This window comes from Bacillus rossius, chromosome 1, assembly GCF_032445375.1.
Source record: "Bacillus rossius redtenbacheri isolate Brsri chromosome 1, Brsri_v3, whole genome shotgun sequence".
In the NCBI taxonomy this organism is placed as follows: domain Eukaryota; kingdom Metazoa; phylum Arthropoda; class Insecta; order Phasmatodea; family Bacillidae; genus Bacillus; species Bacillus rossius.
Genome location: NC_086330.1, coordinates 373,631,963 through 373,656,480, shown reverse-complemented (window position 1 = coordinate 373,656,480; position 24,518 = coordinate 373,631,963). Strand labels below are relative to the sequence as shown.

Genomic DNA, 24,518 nt, shown 5'->3' with positions numbered 1-24,518 from the left:
TGCTAGACTCTTACTAGGTAACATTTTGTAATTAGGCCTGTCTCATCAGTTTACCACTGTTAAATACCTATCTGATCTGATCACCCGTTACATCTTCAGTTTCAATAAACTCCCGAAATATTATATTGAATGCTTCAATATCTTCAAAGTTTGATGACAGATTTTCACCACAAACACTCAACTGACGGATGCCGTAGTGTTTCTTCCATCGGTCGAGCCAACCGACACTTGCTGTGAGATCTGGGTCCCCTTCATTGAATTCATTTCGAAAATACAATGCCTTTTACTGTAAAATAGGCCCTGAATAGGCACACCTTTGTCCCAGACCCGTGTAAACCAAACATACAAAGCTCTGCTAACTTTTTCATAGTTTTTCTTTCTTTAAATGCATCCTCCGTAACTCTTTATGCACACCATTTTGCTATTTCTGATCATTAACCCCCCCCCCCCTCCCCCAGACACCTACTGTTACACCCAACTAACGCCAAAGTTATCAGCTATCTTCTGCAATTTCTCTCCTTTGTCGAGTCTCCTGATTGCTTCAAGTTTCTTCTGTTCCATCGATACAACAAATTCCTTCCTTTTCGTCACCATACTTGTGTAAATTGGTGAAACTGGCACACATACGCATGTAACACACGATAAATCATTCCACACAAAATTATGAACTGCACTGCACTGAACAGGTAGTGCGTTACGAAGGAAGTGAAGTTGAGTGTGCAGAAAGGTAGGGCATACCAGCATACAGCGGCATAGAAGGCAGGGATGAATATCAGATACATGAGTCACAGGCTAAAAATAGACTATGTCCGGTCGGTCGCTTCACCTGATTTCGGACTACACGGAATGTTGGATATGCGAGACTCTACAGTGCACAAAAACCCTGTAAAGTCACATTTTAAGTGCAAAATTTAGAATGAAAATTTTTTAAGAATATGAATCTATCTTCAAACTGTAAGGAAGAATTTACATGGAACATGGCACATAATATTCAAATATATATTTTTTCTGGTAAAACCACTAAATGATTGTCATGTAGAAAAAAAAAGGAATATTTATGTTTAATATGATACAGTGCCACGCAACCTTGTAGTAGAATATTTGTTCCAAAAGCTGCTTGGAACCATTGATACAGAAAATATCCACTACTGTGCATGCCTACAGACAAGATGATATGGTTTTACTTTTTGGCCAATTTCATTATCAAATCAGGAGATTTCTGTATTAGTTTTTTTTTTTTTTTACTTTTTATAAACTCTGTTTATTCATACAATAAATACGACACTTACTTGTTCACTGATACTTACTTTACATAAACAGTATCACTTTGACTGATACGTGACGAACTTTTACAATATAATAATTTGTAATAAGCATGTCAAACTACACTGGGAACAATACAAAGAATTCAGCAAGTATATGTGTGTTTGAAAAATGTACCAATGTTGTTACATAAAAATTAGTTATTAATAACAGTTGCAATATAATAAAAAAATACATATTTTTCTAATCTATTTAGGACATACGTTTTCTACTAACTCCATGCTACATAACTTACATTATTTGAATTTAATATATTAAAAGATTACATTTTTGTAATATTAGTTGAGTTTAAATTAAATGGACGTAGTTATGCAAAAAGGAACCAACACACAATTTTATTATATTTTATTTGAAAATAAAATAAAATAGTACAAGGTTGATCGTACCATCGTTGCTATTATTATATCAGTATTTATACTAGACCATTATTATACCCACATTATATTATTAATAGGAGAATTACAATTTATAATTAACTTTAACTTCAAAATACTCAGAATAGGTTTCATGTGGGTTGGTTCCTTTTTGCATAACTACGTCCAAATATGCTAATTAATTTAATTACTTTGGTGTATTTCGGTGTTACACGGTGCACCGACATGCTTTTCGGTGTTATTTTGGTTTTATGACAATCCACCATATGATCTTATCCCTACACAGAGGAAGAAGCTGTGCAGCCACGTACCAACTCCATGAGCCGACCCACGGGAATCTCTCTGACCGGCACGGAGATGTACACCAGCGCCTCGATCGACGAGCCGAAGCAACTCCTCTCGTAGGTGCCTGCGAGCGAACGTGAACCTTACCGTCATCTGCACTTCAGCTCAGGGACAACAACCGAGAGAAGAAGGCAAAATTACACTTCAGCACCACTCTCAACAGCATTCCATATGGAAGCATATCAACATACCAAGTTTACTAGTAAAATCCTGCGGCTGAAAGCTTGGCTCTTTTGAACTCACTTCTAGTGGAGGAGGGAGGGGCTATCAGTGCAGCACCCCCCCCCCCCCCCAAAAAAAAAACAGCACTCACATAACTATAAAAAAAAAAAAAAAAAAAACATCGAGATGATGACAAAAATCTACTCTACAGCTTTGGTAATGAATTTTCAAGATGTCAGAAATGTATTAAAATAACTTTTTATTTTTTAAGGGGCTAATATTTTTCAAAATTTTGAACACCCCATTTAACTGGGGAGTAATATTTCATACCACCCAAAACCCTCCGGCCATATACTTACCCCCGCCTTTTCATGCTTCACATCCATTCCTGCCCCATTTAAAATAACAGATAAAAAGTGTAGCACACACAAGAACTCTAGTAATTTATCAGTTCGAAGTAACACTGCACTAAACCACTAACATTATGAAATACTGAAACAAAACTTACTGTGTCCAGTACAATCCACGATCAACCTTAACTCATGCTACACTTATGCCAAACTGTCTACACAATACTATTACCTACTTAATACATAAAACATAAAGACTTCAGAAAAAAGCAAGCAATACATACAGTTTGATCTAATTAAGTTTCTGATAATATATATTTCCAATCTGCAGCGGAAAATTTATTAAACATTAAAATTAAAATAAAAAAATAAATAAGAAAATAACATCAAAAGTTATACTTCTTTTTGATTTAAGACATTGAACTATTTTGAAATCTCGCCGCTAGAATTCGCTGCCGGAGAAGTTACATTGACCATCAAATCATTCAATTTGCAGAGCGAAAGGTTAAACTATGTAATGAAATGTCTCTGATAAAAATGAAAAAAATACTTCTTACTTGAAGTCAAAATACTGGATGTAGGCCTACCTGGTATGAAATAATCAATCCAATGGACTGAGCTATATATTTAATACTATTATAGAAATATGATAAATAAAATGTATTCATATATATTTGATAAAAAAAAAGTACAATTTGTATAATACAGTAAGTAATCTATAATTTAAAAAAAAAGTTTTAAAAATTTCCACTGCCGAATTTTGCAGCATGTTCCTTTAGTTTATTAACAGTGCACTATAAACCACTAAGCTACAAAGCCTGGCAGAAACCACTACGCTACAAAGCCTGACAAAAGATTGTAAGGCGAATATGTATTATAATCGTTGTCATACTAGTATCATTAGGTTTTTTTTAAAACTTGAAATTACTCTTTACAACAAAGACTATTTTAGTTTACAAATATATTTAGGGGTAGTTTCACTGTCATAAAGTTTCCTTTGGCACACCAATATGTTTAGCATGACTCCTAATTTTTAAGAAAGTGACTATAAGTGGGTTTATGTTCATAAACGTGGGTTCGCCATCTTCCTGTGAAAATTTCGTTACATGGTGCGCGCGCATTTAAAAGTACTCTCTCATAAATTTTTCCGTAACGTGCCTAAAGAAGTACAACTTCAGAAAAGAGAGAGAGAAATAACAAAAGCGTGCAGCTGCACTAACCAGTGACGGTGATGAAGATGTCTTTCCCGCCTTCTAAGTGGAGCACCAGTATATCGTACAGCTTGTCTTCCCCGGAGTTCAGCTTGAAAGCCGATGACTTGTCGACGTACACTTCCAGCTTAATGTCAGCCTTCTCGCCTGCACAGAAGTTCGGTTTGCATCCGAGCAAAAACCAATACAACACATCTTTCACAGCCCTTTACACAAGTAGAAGCCCAAAGTAATCATTTTCTACCGATTCTTAAGGTTAGGTACCGGTTCATGCTATCGACAATATAGGTTATTACGGGTGAGAGATAGGAACCACAGGAAGCCATCTTGGTAGCAACAGTTTTCACGCCATAAAAATTTTATATCGTTTAGTTTTCAAAATTTGGCTTCGTTGAAGCAAAGGATATAAATTTTATTTTTTGGAATGTCTGAAGTTATTAGTACATGACTGCTATAATTAGTTTCCCCTGAGAAGTCATTCACATTTATAATTTAATTCATTTTTGGGTATGATTACTGCTACAATCTACAATAATACAAAATGTTTTGGTCTATGAAATATTAAACATTAAAACATTAAAAAAGGGCATAAAAACTGTTGAAAGGCATCTTTCAGTCCCCCTTGACACGTTAAAGCTTAGCAGAAGCCGTATTGATTGACTGGCTCTGTATTTTACTCAGCGTATACTAATACTTTGTAAAATAATAATGGAAGGCATTAAAACCTTTTATCGGTGATGAATATACCTGGCATTATGAAACCTGCATAAGGTTCAATGCTCAGCCAATCCTTGCAGTAACTTGAGTCATCCAGCTTCTTGATGAACTCAAACGTAACAGGTACCTAAGGAAGCAAGAAAAATATTCACAACATTATAAGGATAAAGTAGCTTGGCTTCTGGGTTGTAGCCGTGTCCAAGGTGAATATATCACCGACGTTTCAGTCGACATTGCAGTCGCCATCATCAGGGTAGAGTTACCTACTGATGATGGCGTCTGCAATGTCGACCGAAACGTCGGTGATATAGTCACCTTGGACGCGGCTACAACCCAAAAGCCAAGATACTTCAGACAATGGTCGCGAAAGCCTGCAATCTTTATTATAAGGATAAAACCTTACAAATATTGATTGAACAGTAAAGTGAGAACTTAACTGTGTGATCAAACAGGAAACACAATCCAAGTAAGAGTAACTGGTGACACACATAAGTTATTTACTTATGTAACAATCCTATTTATATTAAGAATAACAAGAGCTATTAATAGAGCCACTATTTTATGGCATAAAAAAATTGTCATTATAAATAGTGGTTTTCATCTTTATTGTTATTAAAAATTAAAACACAAATGGCATGCCAACATATTTTCAAATTTAAAGCTGACTTTTGGTCACTATCTTATTTGACAAAACTATCCATATGAATCAAAAATTCAATATGCAATGAAAAGACCACACTCATTAAACTTATAGACTTACTTATGATGTTTCTCTGCAGGCATTTAACAATGCCTCTAATGGTATCAACTGTAGACTGCTTTTATTTTATTATCTTTGAAAAAAATAAAAAATAAAAAAAAAGATAGAAACTAAATATATTTTTATTTAATTACTTATAATTTCTTTACTCTTCATTTATTTACTTACTTATTCACCAATTTATTTAGTTTAGTAGTGAATAAGTACTGCAATATTCATTTCAATGGACACATGTTAGCATTGGTAAACATCATTTTAAATTAATATAAAAGTAAAAAAAAAGGTTTGAGGATATTTTTCAGTGCATTTATTGTAACGAATCGGGTGTCATTAACAGTTAACTGCAGTACAACAAGTACATCCAGTAGTTTTATTTATACTATTTTCATGTTTATAAAATACATGTATTTACAGTGATGATGACATATAGTAGTAGATCAGATGTCAAATAAAAATAACATTGAAAGCATGGTTTGAAAATAAACAAGACATTTTATACTCAACTCGACGGAGGTACTAGCATTTAAATAAATAAATTTATTTGATGTTCTCCCCCAAACTTTACGTGCCGTGACGCCCATGCTTGGTAGTACTGATATTTTAATTGTTGTCATATGAGTATCATTAGGTTTTTTAAAACTAGAAATTACTCTTTCCAATGACTATTTTAGTTTACAAATATATTCCAGTGTAGTTTCACCGTCATAGAGTTTCATTTGGCACACCAATACGTTTAGCGTGTCCCCTGATTTCCAAGAAAGTGACTTCATGCACGTGGGTCGGCCTCGCCCCTCACCTGCCCCGTGTTGGCGACGATGAGCTCCTTGCTCTGCCCCTCCAGGTAGCGCACCGTGTCGAAGATCACCTCCGTGTTGTCCACCATCACCTGGGGCAGGAACTCGTTCTCCAGCTTGTCCAGCTTCTTCATCACCTCCTCGTGGATGCGGCGGTACTTGACCGCGTCGATCACGCGCACCTGCGACGCACGCACGACCCTCGCACAGGGGCACCACCATCTCATACTGCGATTTCAATACCGCCACGACCAATCACAAATACCGTATCTGCTCGCGTGAAGGCCCCGCCCGCGTATTGAGAAAAAATTTAAAAATGTGTTTTTCTGGGTTCATCTGAGGGCAGGGCAGCTTGGCATGCATCAAACAGCAAGCCGTGTGTCGTGAGCGGCGGGAGGTGATTTTTGTAAGCGGCAGCGGTACAGAGACTGGCATTATCGTTTGTCCGCTCTCCGTAGAACCGTCGTGAGGCGTGACAGATGTACGCAGTTAGTCCTATCTCAAACGACATAAAGATAAAGAAAGATGGACTCGCGCGCTTGTGTTGATGTGCAGTGTTGTCGGAGAAGAAGAGGGGAAGAAGAGGGGAAGTGAAGGAGGAAGGGAAGTGGGTGGAGCAGGCTTGTCTGGTTGGTTGGTTAGCTGGCAGGAGGGAGGTAAAGCCACGCCTCTGCCTCTCCCCACCGCCGCAGCGCTGCCTCTCTCTCCCTCCTGCCGCGTCGCTGCCTCCTCCACCCTCCTTCATTAGAACAAAGACGCACGACTTGCCAGTCGTTCCGCCAGCTGTTTCATTTAATCAAAATTTAATTGGCGTTTAAATAAGTTGTGGCGGTATTTCATTTTGCTTTTATTAAATGTTAGATTTTCATACCTGAAAAAAAGAAAAATCTATTTTTTCCTCCAAATTCGCGTATAGGCCCCCTCCCCTTTTTCGGAGTTGAAAATTTGGAAAAAAAAAGGGGGGGGCCTTTACGCGAGTAAATACTGTAACACTTTCCCACGATTTTCTATTTTTTTAACACTCCAACTAGTTTTCAAACATTTCAAGAACAAATCCAATTGTCATGAGGCTTACTGATATCCTGCACCTGATGTATCTTGTAACATTGCAAAAACCCTGCCCTCCCAAGCTTTTATGAAATTTTTTTTTGAAGAAATAAATATTATATTTTGTCATACAGAAGGTATCAGCTGGTTATTTAAATTCAAGGTCACGGTGACCTTATTTGGTATTTATATTATAATCTTATCAGTAGTAATATTCTGGTAATTAATTTTGATATTCAATTATTTTATTTTTAAAAAACCTTGTGACTGTACTTTCACTGGCGTTCATTATGTTGGTTGGGTTACTGTATATGTAAGTGTGGTTTTTAATAGTCTATTTTCTAAATATAGTGTCTTTTCAAATATATATTAGATTATTTATGTGGTTCATTGTGTGTTATATCATGAGTGCTTAAGGGCGGGCCACTTCACATCTGGGTACCAGGGGGCCGTGCCGCAGTTAAATATCAACCTTCGCTTTTCAGTTGTTTTTAGGCATTATATTTAGTATTTATGCCCCAGGCATGCGGCATAAACCCGGGTAGTGTGCTGGTCCACTGGGGTTTATTTTCCCACATATTTTCATACCCAGATGACAGATTCGCTAGGGATAATCTTTTGTGAAGGTACAGAACAGCAAGTAAAATGTGACTAACTCCCTACTATTATACTGAATTATTCCAGAACACACTTCTGAACATGACAATCTTCCCTTGAGGCAAAGGTGGAGAGAAGTTAGCACGTAGATGGCAAAGTAGTAACTAACAGAATCGTAATTTGGGGAAAAAATATAACATTTTCAACCTAAGGGTGACCCTCTAGCCTCCAGTAAGGATCACACCATTTACCTGTCCACTAAAGTTCCATGGATACAGGTGAAGTCTTTGTGTTACGTGTCTCAGCTTATTTGTGTGCAGAAAATACAGCACTGGTGTTGACCATCTGTCCTTTGTTTGTTTTAGTATGAAAGGGTGAGAGGTGGCCCATTTCTCTCCCCCCTCCCCCCGCCAAATCCGAATTTAAAACCACCCCAGACCCCTCTTACGTAACAAAAGTACAAAGGAGAAGACTGCTACCTCTGTCTCCGTCTGGCTGGTTTATTTTTTAGATTTTTCCATCCTTGCCTCGCCAGCACAGCACAGCACGGCAGACAAATCACTTGCCGGCACCGAAAGGTGGACACGGCAGATGTGTGCTGCTCACAGAGCTTCACACTACTGCAAAGATATTTTGATTAAACTAATTACACTTACTCATAAGGTTATATTTACTAAAAACCAACAAAGTTATTTGCACCCATGTTGAACCACACAGTGCAATATTATTATCAATTAACCCAAATAAAAACTCGCATAAAGATCACACTATATTTTTAAAACTAAAAATCGGCATTAAAATGTGCAACCTGTACGCAGGTGAATACGGCAACAGGCACATCGAGATGGCAACAGCGTGAACTGACCTGCGAGTCAAAGACAGCGCTGACGGCTTTGTGGTCGCTGATCTTCAGCTCGGGATGGCTGCGGTACGCCACCTGCTGAATGCCTTCTCCTTTCCACAGTATTCTGTCGCACCATGCGGGGGCGCGGTTCTTTTCACTTGGAAAAACAGAACACACATACTACATGTATATTGTTTGCATTTTATGTTTAACAGAAAAAAAAAAAAAATTAACATTAAATTCTATTGTATTAAGAAAGCTACCAAAATATCAGTAAATTTTGTGGTCTCTATCATTGTAAGTTACAATTTCCCCCCCACAATTTGTCAATACGTAGTAATAATTAAAATATTCCTTTATTTACAAGAAAATTTTTAAAAAATAATTATTGTAACTGATAAAACGTGGAACTATGTTCCCATAAATGAGAGAAAGAGAGAAATACATTTTGTTCTTTTGTATCTTTGTATCAACACACTATGTGCTCACATTAGCTCAAAGCAACAAAAATTTTTATGACAAGTCCCTACGAACTGACAACATGTAATTATCGTGCCAAACAAGGATACTCGAGTTACTGAGTTCGCATGTATTGTGCACCTATACTAGGACTCAGAACGTTTGCCAAGAATAATGAATGTTGAACGTGAATGATCAACAAGAGGGGTCACACCTGGAGTCCCAGTTATCCGAGCCGCTGTCGTACTTGTAGGTGGGCCGGAAGTTGATGACGCCCTCTCGGTAGCCGACGAACACGGCGCGCAGCCTCCGCTGCTGGTTCAGCTGGTCGTACTGCAGCACCGCCTCGTAGTTGCCCTCGTCGATGTAGTCCTTCACCTCGCGCGCGTCGCGGTCCGTGATGCGGTAGTTCAGGTCGCCCAGCCAGTACACCTGGCTGCAACCGACGTGACCACGTTGCTTCGCCAGCCCGCCGTCTTCGAGCCCAGTAAGGTTCCAAACGCAGCAGGGCCCCATTATCAACACGTGGGATGAATGAGTCAGGACGTAATGTCCCGCTGACATTGGGTTAGTTAGAGATTATGAGATGTGGGAGTTAAAGATGAAGCATCGAAGGAATGACTGAATGGGAGAGAAAACAGGAGAACCAAAATCTGCCACATCCGTCACAAACGAAGTGGTTTCGAGCCCACTTTGGTGCTAGACAAGCAATCAGACATATTAAAACACCACTGCCGTTCTTACAAATGGGAGTTGGGGGTGAATGTCGCAAGAGCATTTTCTTGGGATACCTCCATTTCCCCCACTCACTGTAGGGCTTGACTTCAAGTAACAATTTATATGATGATAAATGCTTGCAAACTCCTAGTTCAGATGTCATAAGGTAAAAACATGAATAACGAAATGCAAATTAAAGTCAAAATTATAATTAGATATGAAGATAGTGAAAAAAAAAAAAAAAACTTGATTTTTAAAACTATTGAAAACCACGTTAACAAGGATACAATGATCGGTGTTTGATTCCTACAGATACACCCTGCGTACTGAGCTGGAACCCACTCGTGGTCCTTGATGCCTTTCGGCGGCAGGAAGCGCGTGAAGCTCAGGCGAGAGCAGATGTCGTGGTAGTCCTGGTTGCGCCGTTCGAACTCCTCGACGTGCGCCGCCAGGTGGGAGTTGACGAAACAGAAGGACGTGTTGTGCAGCTCGAAACGCACCCCGACTCCCCCTTTGTTTCCCTGCCATCACACACGATCCACTCACTCGCGTGAACCATCGCACATCAAAACATAACACTCACACCAAAGTAGAATTGTACTGCACACTAGAATTTCCAATGCAAAATTCAAAACCTGACCATCGCATGACTCAACTTTTGAAATTAGCAGTACATTAACAAACTAAAACTATGTAAGCTGCAACTTTATACGTAACTTAGCAGGCACCACAATTACAGGTGCACAAATAGGAGAATTTTTATGCATCAGCAGTGAATGCACATTTTCAAAATAGCATGCAGCTTTCTACTTATCTCGTACAGTTTATTTACTGGCTCATTAACGTATTACTTTTATCTAAGTATTTGACTGATTTACAAGTAAAAGGAATGGAAATGGAAAAAAGGTGAATTAAAAATTAAAATCAATGTCACCACATCAGGATAATACTGCACATTTAACTGAGGTGACGGAACTGATTTCTAAATGAAGTGTATAAATGTCCAGCTGTATAGAATTAGGCTTTATCTGAATTCAAGTACATAGTTGTGTAGTTGCGACATTGCGTGCTTCACTTGCCCTAGTGGCGTGCTTGATGAATACCAACTAGTATTACATTATTTGGCCTCTTTAAAAAGTATTACACGTACGCTCACACACACATGTAGTTCAAATTTTTAAAAGTATTAAATTATAAAACTTGTTTAATCTTTTTTTTTATAATAAAGAAAACCCTTTAATTTGCAAAGAAGTTCCTGAGTGATTGTTCCCCCCTATTACATAATTTACAAATGCATGTATAACTAGGAGATTGTTCCCCATAAAAAAATCACAAATGCATGTATAACTAAGAGATTGTTCCCCCCCCCCCCTATTAATTCACAAATGCATGTATAACTAGGAGATTGTTCCCCCCAATTAATTCACAAATGCATGTATAACAAGGAGATTGTTCCCTCCTATTAATTCACAAATGCATGTATAACTAGGAGATTGTTCCCTCCTATTAATTCACAAATGCATGTATAACTAGGAGATTGTTCCCTCCTATTAAATTCACAAATGCATGTATAACTATTAAATTCACAAATGCATGTATAACTAGGAGATTGTTCCCCCTATTAAATTCACAAATGCATGTATAACTAGGAGATTGTTCCCCCTATAAAAATCACAAATGCATGTATAACTAGGAGATTGTTCCCTCCTATTAATTCACAAATGCATGTATAACTAGGAGATTGTTCCCCCCTATTAAATTCACAAATGCATGTATAACTAGGAGATTGTTCCCCCTATAAAAATCACAAATGCATGTATAACTAGGAGATTGTTCCCCCACTATTAATTCACAAATGCATGTATAACTAGGAGATTGTTCCCTCCTATTAAATTCACAAATGCATGTATAACTAGGAGATTGTTCCCCCCTATTAAATCACAAATGCATGTATAACTAGGAGATTGTTCCCTCCTATTAAATCACAAAAGCATGTATAACTAGGAGATTGTTCCCCCTATAAAAATCACAAATGCATGTATAACTAGGAGATTGTTCCCTCGTATTAATTCACAAATGCATGTATAACTAGGAGATTGTTCCCCCTATAAAAATCACAAATGCATGTACAACAAGGAGATTGTTCCCCCCTATTAATTCACAAATGCATGTATAACTAGGAGATTGTTCCCTCCTATTAAATTCACAAATGCATGTATAACTAGGAGATTGTTCCCCCCTATTAAATCACAAATGCATGTATAACTAGGAGATTGTTCCCCCTATAAAAATCACAAATGCATGTATAACTAGGAGATTGTTCCCTCGTATTAATTCACAAATGCATGTATAACTAGGAGATTGTTCCCCCCTATTAATTCACAAATGCATGTATAACTAGGAGATTGTTCCCTCCTATTAATTCACAAATGCATGTATAACTAGGAGATTGTTCCCTCCTATTAATTCACAAATGCATATATAACTAGGAGATTGTTCCCCCCCCCCCTATTAATTCACAAATGCATGTATAACTAGGAGATTGTTCCCTCCTATTAATTCACAAATGCATGTATAACTAGGAGATTGTTCACCCCCCCCCCCTATTAAATCACAAATGCATGTATAACTAGGAGATTGTTCCCTCCTATTAATTCACAAATGCATGTATAACTAGGAGATTGTTCCCCCCCCCTATTAATTCACAAATGCATGTATAACTAGGAGATTGTTCCCCCCAATTAATTCACAAATGCATGTATAACAAGGAGATTGTTCCCTCCTATTAATTCACTATTGCATGTATAACTAGGAGATCGTTCCCTCCTATTAATTCACAAATGCATGTATAACTAGGAGATTGTTCCCTCCTATTAAATTCACAAATGCATGTATAACTAGGAGATTGTTCCCCCCTATTAAATTCACAAATGCATGTATAACTAGGAGATTGTTCCCCCTATAAAAATCACAAATGCATATATAACTAGGAGATTGTTCCCACCTATTAATACACAAATGCATGTATAACTAGGAGATTGTTCCCTCCTATTAAATCACAAATGCATGTATAACTAGGAGATTGTTCCCTCCTATTAAATCACAAATGCATGTATAACTAGGAGATTGTTCCCCCTATAAAAATCACAAATGCATGTATAACTAGGAGATTGTTCCCTCCTATTAAATTCACAAATGCATGTATAACTAGGAGATTGTTCCCCCCTATTAAATCACAAATGCATGTATAACTAGGAGATTGTTCCCCCTATAAAAATCACAAATGCATGTATAACTAGGAGATTGTTCCCTCGTATTAATTCACAAATGCATGTATAACTAGGAGATTGTTCCCCCCTATTAATTCACAAATGCATGTATAACTAGGAGATTGTTCCCTCCTATTAAATTCACAAATGCATGTATAACTAGGAGATTGTTCCCCCCTATTAATTCACAAATGCATGTATAACTAGGAGATTGTTCCCTCCTATTAAATTCACAAATGCATGTATAACTAGGAGATTGTTCCCCCCTATTAAATCACAAATGCATGTATAACTAGGAGATTGTTCCCTCCTATTAAATCACAAATGCATGTATAACTAGGAGATTGTTCCCCCTATAAAAATCACAAATGCATGTATAACTAGGAGATTGTTCCCTCGTATTAATTCACAAATGCATGTATAAGTAGGAGATTGTTCCCCCTCTAAAAATCATAAATGCATGTATAACTAGGAGATTGTTCCCCCCCTATTAATTCACAAATGCATGTATAACTAGGAGATTGTTCCCCCCTATTAAATCACAAATGCATGTATAACTAGGAGATTGTTCCCCCTATAAAAATCACAAATGCATGTATAACTAGGAGATTGTTCCCTCGTATTAATTCACAAATGCATGTATAACTAGGAGATTGTTCCCCCCTATTAAATTCACAAATGCATGTATAACTAGGAGATTGTTCCCACGTATTAATTCACAAATGTATGTATAACTAGGAGATTGTTCCCTCGTATTAATTCACAAATGCATGTATAACTAGGAGATTGTTCCCTCCTATTAATAACAAATGCATGTATACCTAGGAGATTGTTCCCCCCCTATTAATTCACAAATGCATGTATAACTAGGAGATTGTTACCCCCTATTAAATTCACAAATGCATGTATAACTAGGAGATTGTTCCCCCTATAAAAATCACAAATGCATGTATAACTAGAAGATTGTTCCCTCGTATTAATTCACAAATGCATGTATAACTAGGAGATTGTTCCCCCCTATTAAATTCACAAATGCATGTATAACTAGGAGATTGTTCCCCCTATAAAAATCACAAATGCATGTATAACTAGGAGATTGTTCCCCCCCTATTAATTCACAAATGCATGTATAACTAGGAGATTGTTCCCCCCTATTAAATTCACAAATGCATGTATAACTAGGAGATTGTTCCCCCTATAAAAATCACAAATGCATGTATAACTAGGAGATTGTTCCCTCCTATTAAATCACAAATGCATGTATAACTAGGAGATTGTTCCCCCTATAAAAATCACAAATGCATGTATAACTAGGAGATTGTTCCCTCGTATTAATTCACAAATGCATGTATAAGTAGGAGATTGTTCCCCCTCTAAAAATCACAAATTCATGTATAACTAGGAGATTGTTCCCTCCTATAAATTCACAAATGCATATATAACTAGGAGATTGTTCCCCCCCTATTAATTCACAAATGCATGTATAACTAGGAGATTGTTCCCCCCTATTAATTCACAAATGCATGTATAACTAGGAGATTGTTCCCTCCTATTATTTCACAAATGCATATATAACTAGGAGATTGTTCCCCCCCTATTAATTCACAAATGCATGTATAACTAGGAGATTGTTCCCTCCTATTAATTCACAAATGCATGTATAACTAGGAGATTGTTTCCCCCCCCCTATTAATTCACAAATGCATGTATAACTAGGAGATTGTTCCCTCCTATTAATTCACAAATGCATGTATAACTAGGAGATTGTTCCCCCCATTAAATCACAAATGCATGTATAACTAGGAGATTGTTCCCTCCTATTAATTCACAAATGCATGTATAACTAGGAGATTGTTCCCCCCCATTAAATCACAAATGCATGTATAACTAGGAGATTGTTCCCTCCTATTAATTCACAAAAGCATATATAACTAGGAGATTGTTCCCCCCTATTAATTCACAAATGCATGTATAAGTAGGAGATTGTTCCCTCCTATTAATTTACAAATGCATGTATAACTAGGAGATTGTTCCCTCCTATTAATTCACAAATGCATATATAACTAGGAGATTGTTCCCCCCCTATTAATTCACAAATGCATGTATAACTAGGAGATTGTTCCCCCCTATTAATTCACAAATGCATGTATAACTAGGAGTTTGTCCCCTCGTATTAATTCACAAATGCATGTATAACTAGGAGATTGTTCCCTCCTATTATTTCACAAATGCATGTATAACTAGGAGATTATTCCCACCCCCCCTATTAATTCACAAATGCATGTATAACTAGGAGATTGTTCCCTCCTATTAATTCACAAATGCATGTATAACTAGGAGATTGTTCCCCCCCATTAAATCACAAAAGCATGTATAACTAGGAGATTGTTCCCTCCTATTAATTCACAAATGCATATATAACTAGGAGATTGTTCCCCCCTATTAATTCACAAATGCATGTATAACTAGGAGATTGTTCCCTCCTATTAATTCACAAATGCATGTATAACTAGGAGATTGTTCCCTCCTATTAATTCACAAATGCATATATAACTAGGAGATTGTTCCCCCCCTATTAATTCACAAATGCATGTATAACTAGGAGATTGTTCCCCCTATTAATTCACAAATGCATGTATAACTAGGTGATTGTTCCCTCGTATTAATTCACAAATGCATGTATAACTAGGAGATTGTTCCCTCCCATTAATTCACAAATGCATGTATAACTAGGAGATTGTTCCCTCCTATTAATTCACAAAAGCATGTATAACTTGGAGATTGTCCCCCCCCCTATTAATTCACAAATGCATGTATAACTAGGAGATTGTTCCCTCCTATTAATTCACAAATGCATGTATAACTAGGAGATTGTTCCCCCCCCCCCTATTAATTCACAAATGCATGTATAACTAGGAGATTGTTCCCTCCTATTAATTCACAAATGCATGTATAACTAGGAGATTGTTCCCCCCCATTAAATCACAAATGCATGTATAACTAGGAGATTGTTCCCCCCCTATTAATTCACAATAGCATGTATAACTAGGAGATTGTTCCCCCCCATTAAATCACAAATGCATGTATAACTAGGAGATTGTTCCCCCCCTATTAATTCACAATAGCATGTATAACTAGGAGATTGTTCCCCCCCCATTAAATTTCAAATGCATGTATAACTAGGAGATTGTTCCCCCTCATTAATTCACAAATGCATGTATAACTAGAGAGGACAGGCATGACCACGCGGTACACGGGCGGCGCGGGCGTCTCACCATCTTGCCCATGATGCCGGTGCCGACGGTCTCCGTGGCGACGGCGCGCACGTACGCGACGTGCTGCTCCTGCACGAACACCAGCAGCATCATGCCGACCAGCCGCACCAGTGCCACCTTGTGGTAGCGCGCCTTCGGGTGCAAGCCGGTCATCACCGCCTTCCTGGGTGCGGCACACGTCTCGTCACAACAAACACTCTCGCCACCGGTGACCGTGCCTGTGCCAATACTAGTTTTTTTTTTTATTGCAAAGCAAATATCAAATCGAACGTTCAAAATATCCACAAAGTCTGCCACATGATCGTACAGAGAGATTGACAGACTTTCGAGTGAGATGAGCCAAACATGAAGTAAACAGATTCTCCAAATTTATTAGAGAGCTGCAACATGAATTTTCTCCATCTACATGATGCTTTAAGACGAAAAACAAAACAAGATAAAATCAAAATATTGTATTGATAAATTCTACGTAAGTCTTCAAAATAAAGACTAATTGGAAAGAAGAAAAAAAAACACGTAAATGTAAAAAAAAAATATGGTATAGTAGAGCTCTACTGATAAGACAAGAAAACCTCAATTATTTAAATCACTTGAGTGTTGTAATAAGAAAAGCAACTGGGCGAGCGTGGTGGCGGGGAAACGCGGCAATGCGATGGTAGGGTGCGAACACGCAGGTTGAAGACATGTGTTGTGATTGTGCCGTTTCATTTTGTTCAACCTTTTTTTTTTTTTTTGGTGTTGTGGCATAGCGGTGAGTTGCAGAGCCGTAAAATTCCACGAAAAGAGCCGCATGCGGCTTGCGAGCCGCGGTCTGCCGAACCCTGCCCCATGCCACCAATACCCTCTTGGCTGAACGGAAAAAAGGTTGCGTTAGTTCCAAGTCCTAGAACTGGAGAAGAATTAAATACAGAAGCAGTCTGCCACCCGAGACAGGCACCGAGGATATTCAGCAACAGTTTTGTCCGGTGATATTTAAAGGAACAGAAGTAATAATTAGCAATGGCAAAAAATGACGTCCTCCGGTGTGATGAGCGAGTCTTGCCTCGGGGGTCGGTAGAGCCCGACTGGGGCGGAACAAGCACAAAGTGGTGCCTGGTCAGTTTCTTCACGTCCACGCCAATGACAGTTAAAAAAAGGACTTATTTAACTAATATAAGACATAGTTATTATGCCAGCAAAAAAATAACCAAGTTAGTGGAAGCACACAAACACTTAATATTAATGATAAAATATGGGTAGTTAAAAAATATTCCCAACCAGGGGTAGGTTCTAAAAATGTCCTAGTCCACTTTGCATATTAATCATGTGAACATCCACTGAAAGAAACATAGCCTTAGGGATTGAAAAAGAAAAAAAATTGATTGTTATTATTTACAGATTTAATGGCATGTGTCACTGAAGCCACCCACTATATTCAAAGGGTTGATGCGCTATTCAAAAATTGGCTGCACGCCACTTGTAGCACACGCTACGGACAACAGACGAAACTGGGAAAGGTGCAGGGGAAAGGAAAGAGGAAAGTTGCATCGGGTGTTTTTTGGGGCATAGCCCCTCGCACAATGTCAATCTGCTAACGTAATTCACAATAACGTTTTTTGCTAAATGCAAGTCTGCCAACTACAACACATAAACTGCCAACCACATGAATTGCCACTAGCGCATCCTGGTAGACATGAGGTAAACTTGCTCTGAAAGCTTTTGGTCTCTCTCACCAGAGCTGCTGCTGACTTGCAGGTGAGGCATAACATTAACACAGGCATCAAAAATATTTCTACGTAATATAAATCACTATACCATTTTAATTAGGCTCAAGTTATAATAGGCAATTAAGAAAATGAATAGCTATTAAAGAAAATGGTAAGCTATTGTTTTTTGGATTCTCATATTTTGATTTACTGCATTGTATTTAATGCAACTGAAGTGCCGTTTGCCAACTCACGCAGACGATAAAGAGCACTACTTTGAATCCACGATCGCACTGCTTCAAACCATGCCCTAATTCATCGACATTATTACTTCAAAAGGCAAGTGTACTGTAAAACACATTTCTAATCCACTCAATCATCTAGTCATTCCACAGTGATTCATTCCCTTTGACTAATATATTTTTTTTAAAATTGTTTTTTCTAGGACACAAATTTCACACCATTCCAGGGAGGAATCAAAAGAATTCTGGTAAATTCTAAGTGACAAACGATTGGATTTGCTACCAAACAAGGCAACATTCGTAAGCAGTAACAGGGTGGCTACCAAACTGTAAAGAATAAATTCCCTGACTTTTCCAGGACAATTATTTTTATTCCCTGACCATGCCTAACAATTTCATCAAATTTTTTTTAAGCGTAAAACCTTCTTATTTTTGCATTTTAATTAACTTATCAGATAACATACACAAATATATGTCAAACCATAATCAGACTATAATAGCTTTAAGAAATTAAAATTTTTCGATTATAGTGTATGTTAAGTGATGATGAAATTCCTAATATTTAGTGAATTATATATAGGTCCTAATGAACATACACATTCTTAAGCAATATTAGCAAACAATCTTACTTAAGAGTTTTGATTAGTTTTTCTATGTCTAATTGTAAGGTAACAAATTAGAAGAGTAATGGGTCTTTTTTCTTAATAATGTACGCAATTTTGTTGCCTGTAAATAATAACACATTTTTGTTGAATATTTTTAACACTTAAAAAAAATTTCGATTATAGTGTATGTTAAGATTAAAAACAGAACTGTTATATACGCCATTTTACCCAATTATGTAAAAATTATTGTTTTATTTACTCATTTGATGTATAATAACCCAAAAAAGGATAATAATCTAAGCGTTCACAACACTGATCATTATAAAAAATAACTACTATAACATACAAAGAAGATGCCTGCAGTAGCGGTAGCAAAGCGAACGAACTATCTGTGACCTGTCTTCTTTGAATTCGAGATGGGAGCGGACGAACTAAAAGAGCGACCTAGTTCGCCAAGGAGCTGCGAACTAAAGCTGGAATTACAATGCCCCGACGGGTCCGACACGACAGGCCCGACAAACTGTCGTGCAGCATCTCAGCACGACAGATTTAAAAGCGTAGGGTCACAATACGACAAAAATAACCCGACGATTTTCAATTTGGCCTTCGGCAAATCGTGCCAAGCTAAATACTTCAATTAAAATGCATTATAGAATGCGCTAAAAACAAAGTAGGCTCTTTTATTTATTATTGACAGTTGAAGTGCAAAAAAACATTTAGTCGTTTGCGATACGAAGTAAGGTTAAGTTGATTCGTAAAACAAAGAGTAGTTTATTATAGTTACAAGGAAACAAGATAAAGATATGTCAGTGAGGGGAAGAAAAATACTCCTGATGTTAGCTGTGCGAAGAATTAAAAAGAAACGAAATGTTAAAAGATGGATTATAAACTAACGTCTTTAACCATAAACACGATTATAACTGTTTATGTTTATACAAACAGACTAAAGCTCTTTTCACAATACTGCGACGCGATGTGACGTGACGTCATACCAAACCAGCCAATCACAACTACATCGCCCGCGATGGGCGACAGCTCAATTGGCGACGAGGCTGTTTCGTCGCTTCGGCGATGTCGCTAATGACGTCAGAAATAACAGCCAATCAGAAACAAGATTGTGGTAAAGAAGAAGAAGAACTGAAAACAAGAGTTAAGAAATGATGTATTGATGCATCTAAGTAATGTTACTAAACAACACGTGGATTTTGTTCAATTTAAATGAGTTTTGAAGAGCGTCTGATTGATGAAGTTCAGAAAAAGCCGTGTTTGTACGATGTTTATAGTAACAAATATTGTTATCAGACGGAGAAAAATAATGCTTGGTTAGAAATATATTATGGGCTTCGCGATTCCTATCCATAATTAAATGCTTCTACCAGTCAGTCAGTGTACAAATATAATAACAACAATCTGAATATTACCGCCAAAAACTTTTGTTTTCAACCATGTTGTAAAATATCCCCAGCAGAGTGCAGGCTGGTTCGGTTTTTTTCGCCAGCTGCATGGCGATCGTGTCGCGCTATTATGAAGTGCACTAGCTGGCGACATATATTTACGTCGCTGCCTTCGCTACATCGCGTCGCCAGATCGTGTCGCATCGCGGTATTGTGAAAAGGCCTTAAGGCAAGCTACAAATTTTTCAATTCACCCACACGTAAAACGAAATTTCACTTTTCAGCAAAAAGATTTACCAAGTAGGTAAATATTTTTGAAATTTAGTTCTGTACTGTTTCCTTTCCGTTGCCGTCTTCTTTTCTGTCGGGCAGCCCGACACGACGAAATTAGAAATAGAATCTATTCCTTGCGGGCCGTCGGGGTGCGTATTTTGTCGGGCTGATGTCACGGCGAGCTTGTATTTCATTGGCTATTGAACTTGTCGGGCCTGTCGTGTCGGGGCCGTCAGGAAATTGTGATTCCAGCATTAAAGGAGCGCTCCCGGTCGCGAACTATTATGCGCAAGTCTAATGATTAGCTACTCTTAATATTTACCTTTCACTTTTCTTATCCTGTATTGGAATTAATTTAAAAAATGGTTTACTCCATAAAAGTAAAGGGCTAAAAATTTTAATATAACCAAATAAACACTTTAACTCATTATTCACCTTTACTCTTAGCTTTCAGCAACGGCAATATTCTTCCCAAGCCCACACGTTCATATCTGATCCCGCGCACATGTTTTTTTTTCTTCATCTTTGTCTTCTACTTATATTCTCTCATTTTTATCTTCAGAACAAAGCCCGACTAGTTTACTAAATAATACTGAAAACCTGTACACACCACTAATCAAAACGTTTACACAAAGAGGACAGCAAAATAAAATAAATAGTACATCTGAAAAATAAAACGTAGAGAAGCACTACACGACTGGGAACAAAAAAAACACACACGTTTTCATCCCAAAACGTTCGTGTACTTGTACCACAGTTGCCAATAATACGAGAAACAAAAATAAAACTATCTCTGTCATATCGGTGTACTATGAGTTATAAAACTAGTAAGCATAAAATAATTTGGTACACGTACCATTACTATGGTGGCAATACAATGCTTGCGCGCGCGCGCCAGCCAGTTGTTATCAGCAACGCAAACACAGCAAAGTGTTTTTCATGGACCCGCGTCATCAAAAATGGCTTCATTAAAATGTCAAACTTCGTATAAATTATAGTATTCAGAATTTCAGTTAATAATTCGATACATACAATTAACAAAGACTATGAATAATATTAAGCTGTAAAATGCTGCAGCAGGAACTTTAGACAAGATTTAATTTTTTCCCTGACTATTTGAAAAATTTCCTGACTTTTCCATGACTTTTCCCTGCTGGCAAAATTCCCTGACTTTTCCCGGTTTTCCCGGTTGGTCGCTGTTATGTATATTGTATAGTTTCCGTGTAAATAGACCTTGGACATTATAAACATTGTTGGCATTGGTCAACACACTTGAGTTTTGAATCTCGCGTGCCGCGCTGCTGGCGATAGTGGCGCTGCTACTTGGCTGCTGTGAGTTGGCTGCCCTGCTTCCTCCGGAAGTCAGTTGTTCTACAAAGGCATGGTGGTAAGTGGTGCTATCGGGTACTCTTGCTATCTGGCGACATCGGTCGCCAAATTAAATAGTTTTGTGCAATTCGCTGTTTTATAGTCCATTAATGAACATTTTTGGTCCTCCGGGCCGGATCTAGTTCCGGTATTTTCGTTCGTTTTTTTCGTTTTTTGTGTAATTTTTCGTTCGTGCTATCGCGGCGTTGTTAGCCTCGTGTGAAGTGAATTCTCGCACATTGACTAACAGTTTGTGACTCTGAAGTGCTCGTTATTTGGTTGGCGGGAGCAGCGATCAGTGTCTCGGCTGTGGTTGAAACGTGTTAACTAGTTCGTTCGACGACTCTAACCTCTAGGTTGAGGTTATGTCTTCCGTTTCATTTGAAAACGATCGTTGAACCCTTCGGTAGTCAATCACCATGGCTGAAGGGCAGTCGGCGCTGGTGCGCATCCGTCTTGCTGAAGGTCGTATTAAGCGAGCCTTTGATCTCGCGCAGATGGTTCCCAGTGATAGCTTAAAAATAAATTTGTTTCGCGCCACAGCGCGCGACCTTCACTGCGTCCGAGAAAGGTTCGAAACGGACTTCGTCATCGTTGAAACAACCGCAACGACCGAAGATGGATTCGATGCTGAGGCGCACACCGCACGCTTGGCTGACTTTGAAGAAAAATATTTCGAAGTGATGTCAACATTGGAAGCCATTGAGGAGGTCAAGGTAGTATCACCAGGCACACCCACTACTCAGGTGAGCAAATCTCGTGTGGCTCTTCCAAAAATCTTTCTTCCCAAGTTTGATGGGAGCCCTCAGCAGTGGGCTAATTTCTCTAATTTATTTATCACCCTGGTAGCCAACAATGCTGATATATCATCAGTGGAAAAACTGGCCTACCTCAAGACCGCCCTTAATGGGGAACCACTTGGAATGGTGCAATCTCTGCCGATCTCTGAAGCGAATTACGAGGTCGTGTGGAAGCTTCTTGTTGGCCGCTACGAGAATAAGAGGCTAATTGTCTCAGTCCATGTAGAGGCCCTCTTGAAGGCCCCAATGGCTGCGTCTGACTCACCCAAGGCTCTGCGCAATTTGTTAACCATTGTAAACGAGAACCTCTTGGCCCTTAGGGCACTGGATGTCTCTGTAGACCAATGGGACTTGATTTTTCTCCCTATTTTGTGCAAGCGGTTAGACTCTGTCCTTCAAACACAGTGGGAGCTTACTCAAACCGATGCCCTTCCAACTGTAAAAAACCTTTTGTCCTTTATCGAAACCCATTGTCGGGCCCAGGAAACTGTGACAGCTTCTCGGTCACATGTTCCAGGTGCAGGACCTACACAGTCAAGGAACCAAATGCCAAGCTGGAGACAGGCTCGTCAATCTGTGAAAAGTTTGGTCAGCTCTCCACAATCATGTTGCGTTTGTAACAGTACCCATGTTGTTTTTAAGTGCCCTAAATTCATCAAGAGTAGTCCCAAGGACAGATATAAGATAGCTAAGGAGCACAAATTATGCCTGAATTGCTTGTCACCATCTCACGCATCCAAGGATTGTTCATCATCATCGTGTCGTTATTGTGGATCCAGGCATCATTCTCTGTTGCACTTCGAGCAACAGACAGCCATCAACCCTGGTCCGGGCAAGGATGCTTCAACCACACTCATTGAACCAAACCCTGCAACTGTTGCAGTTGCTGCCGCTCTACCAAGTGAAGCAAGAACAGTGTTATTATCAACAGCACAGGTACACGTGTTTGATTCAAGTGGAACTCCAATGGTCGTGAGGGCTCTGTTGGATACTGCCAGCCAAGCTAGCTTCGTCACAGAGAGCTGTCTGCAAAGATTGAGGCTTACTCGTAGAAGATCTCATCTACCAGTACAAGGTTTAGCTAACACTTCAGTGAATGTGGCCAAGTCATGCGCCTCCATTGTTATGGCACCAGTTGGTAGCATGAGCCCCCAGTTTGCAGTAGATGTATTTGTAATTTCGAGAATCACCTCCAATTTGCCAAGTGCCAAGCTGAGCGCCAGGGTCCGTGGTGCAGTGGCACATTTGAAACTTGCCGACCCTGCATTTGACACCCCTGGTCCTGTTGATCTGTTAATTGGTGCAGAGTTAGTTCCTAGACTCCTTACTGGGGCCAAAATTGACGGTTCACCCGTAGCTCTGGACTCTGTGCTTGGGTGGATACTGATGGGACAGGTGGACACACAAGTCCCATCATTGACTGCAACATCTTTGTGTATCTCTCTTCTCACTTCACACCCTCCTTTGGATGAGGTAGTAAAAAGGTTCTGGGAATTAGAGGAGTTTCCTGCGACAACACACAAGTCTCCTGAAGATGTCAAATGTGAGGAATGGTTCAGTAAAACTCATCTGAGGTCTGGAGATGGGCGTTACAGTGTATCACTGCCCTTTCGGCAACCTCTTCTGAAATTGGGTGCGTCAAGGCCGCAGGCTCTTAACAGATTTCTTCGTCTTGAAAATTGTCTCAAGTCTGATCCCAAATTGAAGGCCATGTATTCAGAGTTTATGAGTGATTATGTAGCTAGTGGTCACATGGAAGAAGTAACAGAGTCACAGATTCCGTCAGAGTCGTATTATATTCCCCATCACTGTGTGGTTAAACCTGAAAGTTCAACTACAAAACTGAGGGTGGTTTTTGATGCATCCGCCAAGAGCTCTTCAGGTGTTTCACTGAACGATGCGCTCTT

The 24,518-nt window shown here is 38.7% G+C and overlaps 1 protein-coding gene across 2 annotated transcripts in view; it reads right to left on the bottom strand.

Moving 5' to 3' along the window:
- LOC134528509 (type II inositol 1,4,5-trisphosphate 5-phosphatase) overlaps positions 1 to 24,518 on the bottom strand; it is a 48,907-nt gene that overhangs the window by 9,447 nt on the left and 14,942 nt on the right. For both annotated transcript variants that reach the window (XM_063362187.1, XM_063362188.1), the window contains exons 8-15: positions 16,245 to 16,407; positions 10,043 to 10,221; positions 9,198 to 9,419; positions 8,546 to 8,681; positions 6,039 to 6,218; positions 4,513 to 4,609; positions 3,775 to 3,912; positions 2,009 to 2,106 (exon numbers count right to left, since the gene is read on the bottom strand). In XM_063362187.1, the coding sequence (XP_063218257.1) occupies positions 2,009 to 2,106; positions 3,775 to 3,912; positions 4,513 to 4,609; positions 6,039 to 6,218; positions 8,546 to 8,681; positions 9,198 to 9,419; positions 10,043 to 10,221; positions 16,245 to 16,407 (1,213 nt within the window). The remainder of the gene's footprint in view (positions 1 to 2,008; positions 2,107 to 3,774; positions 3,913 to 4,512; positions 4,610 to 6,038; positions 6,219 to 8,545; positions 8,682 to 9,197; positions 9,420 to 10,042; positions 10,222 to 16,244; positions 16,408 to 24,518) is intronic.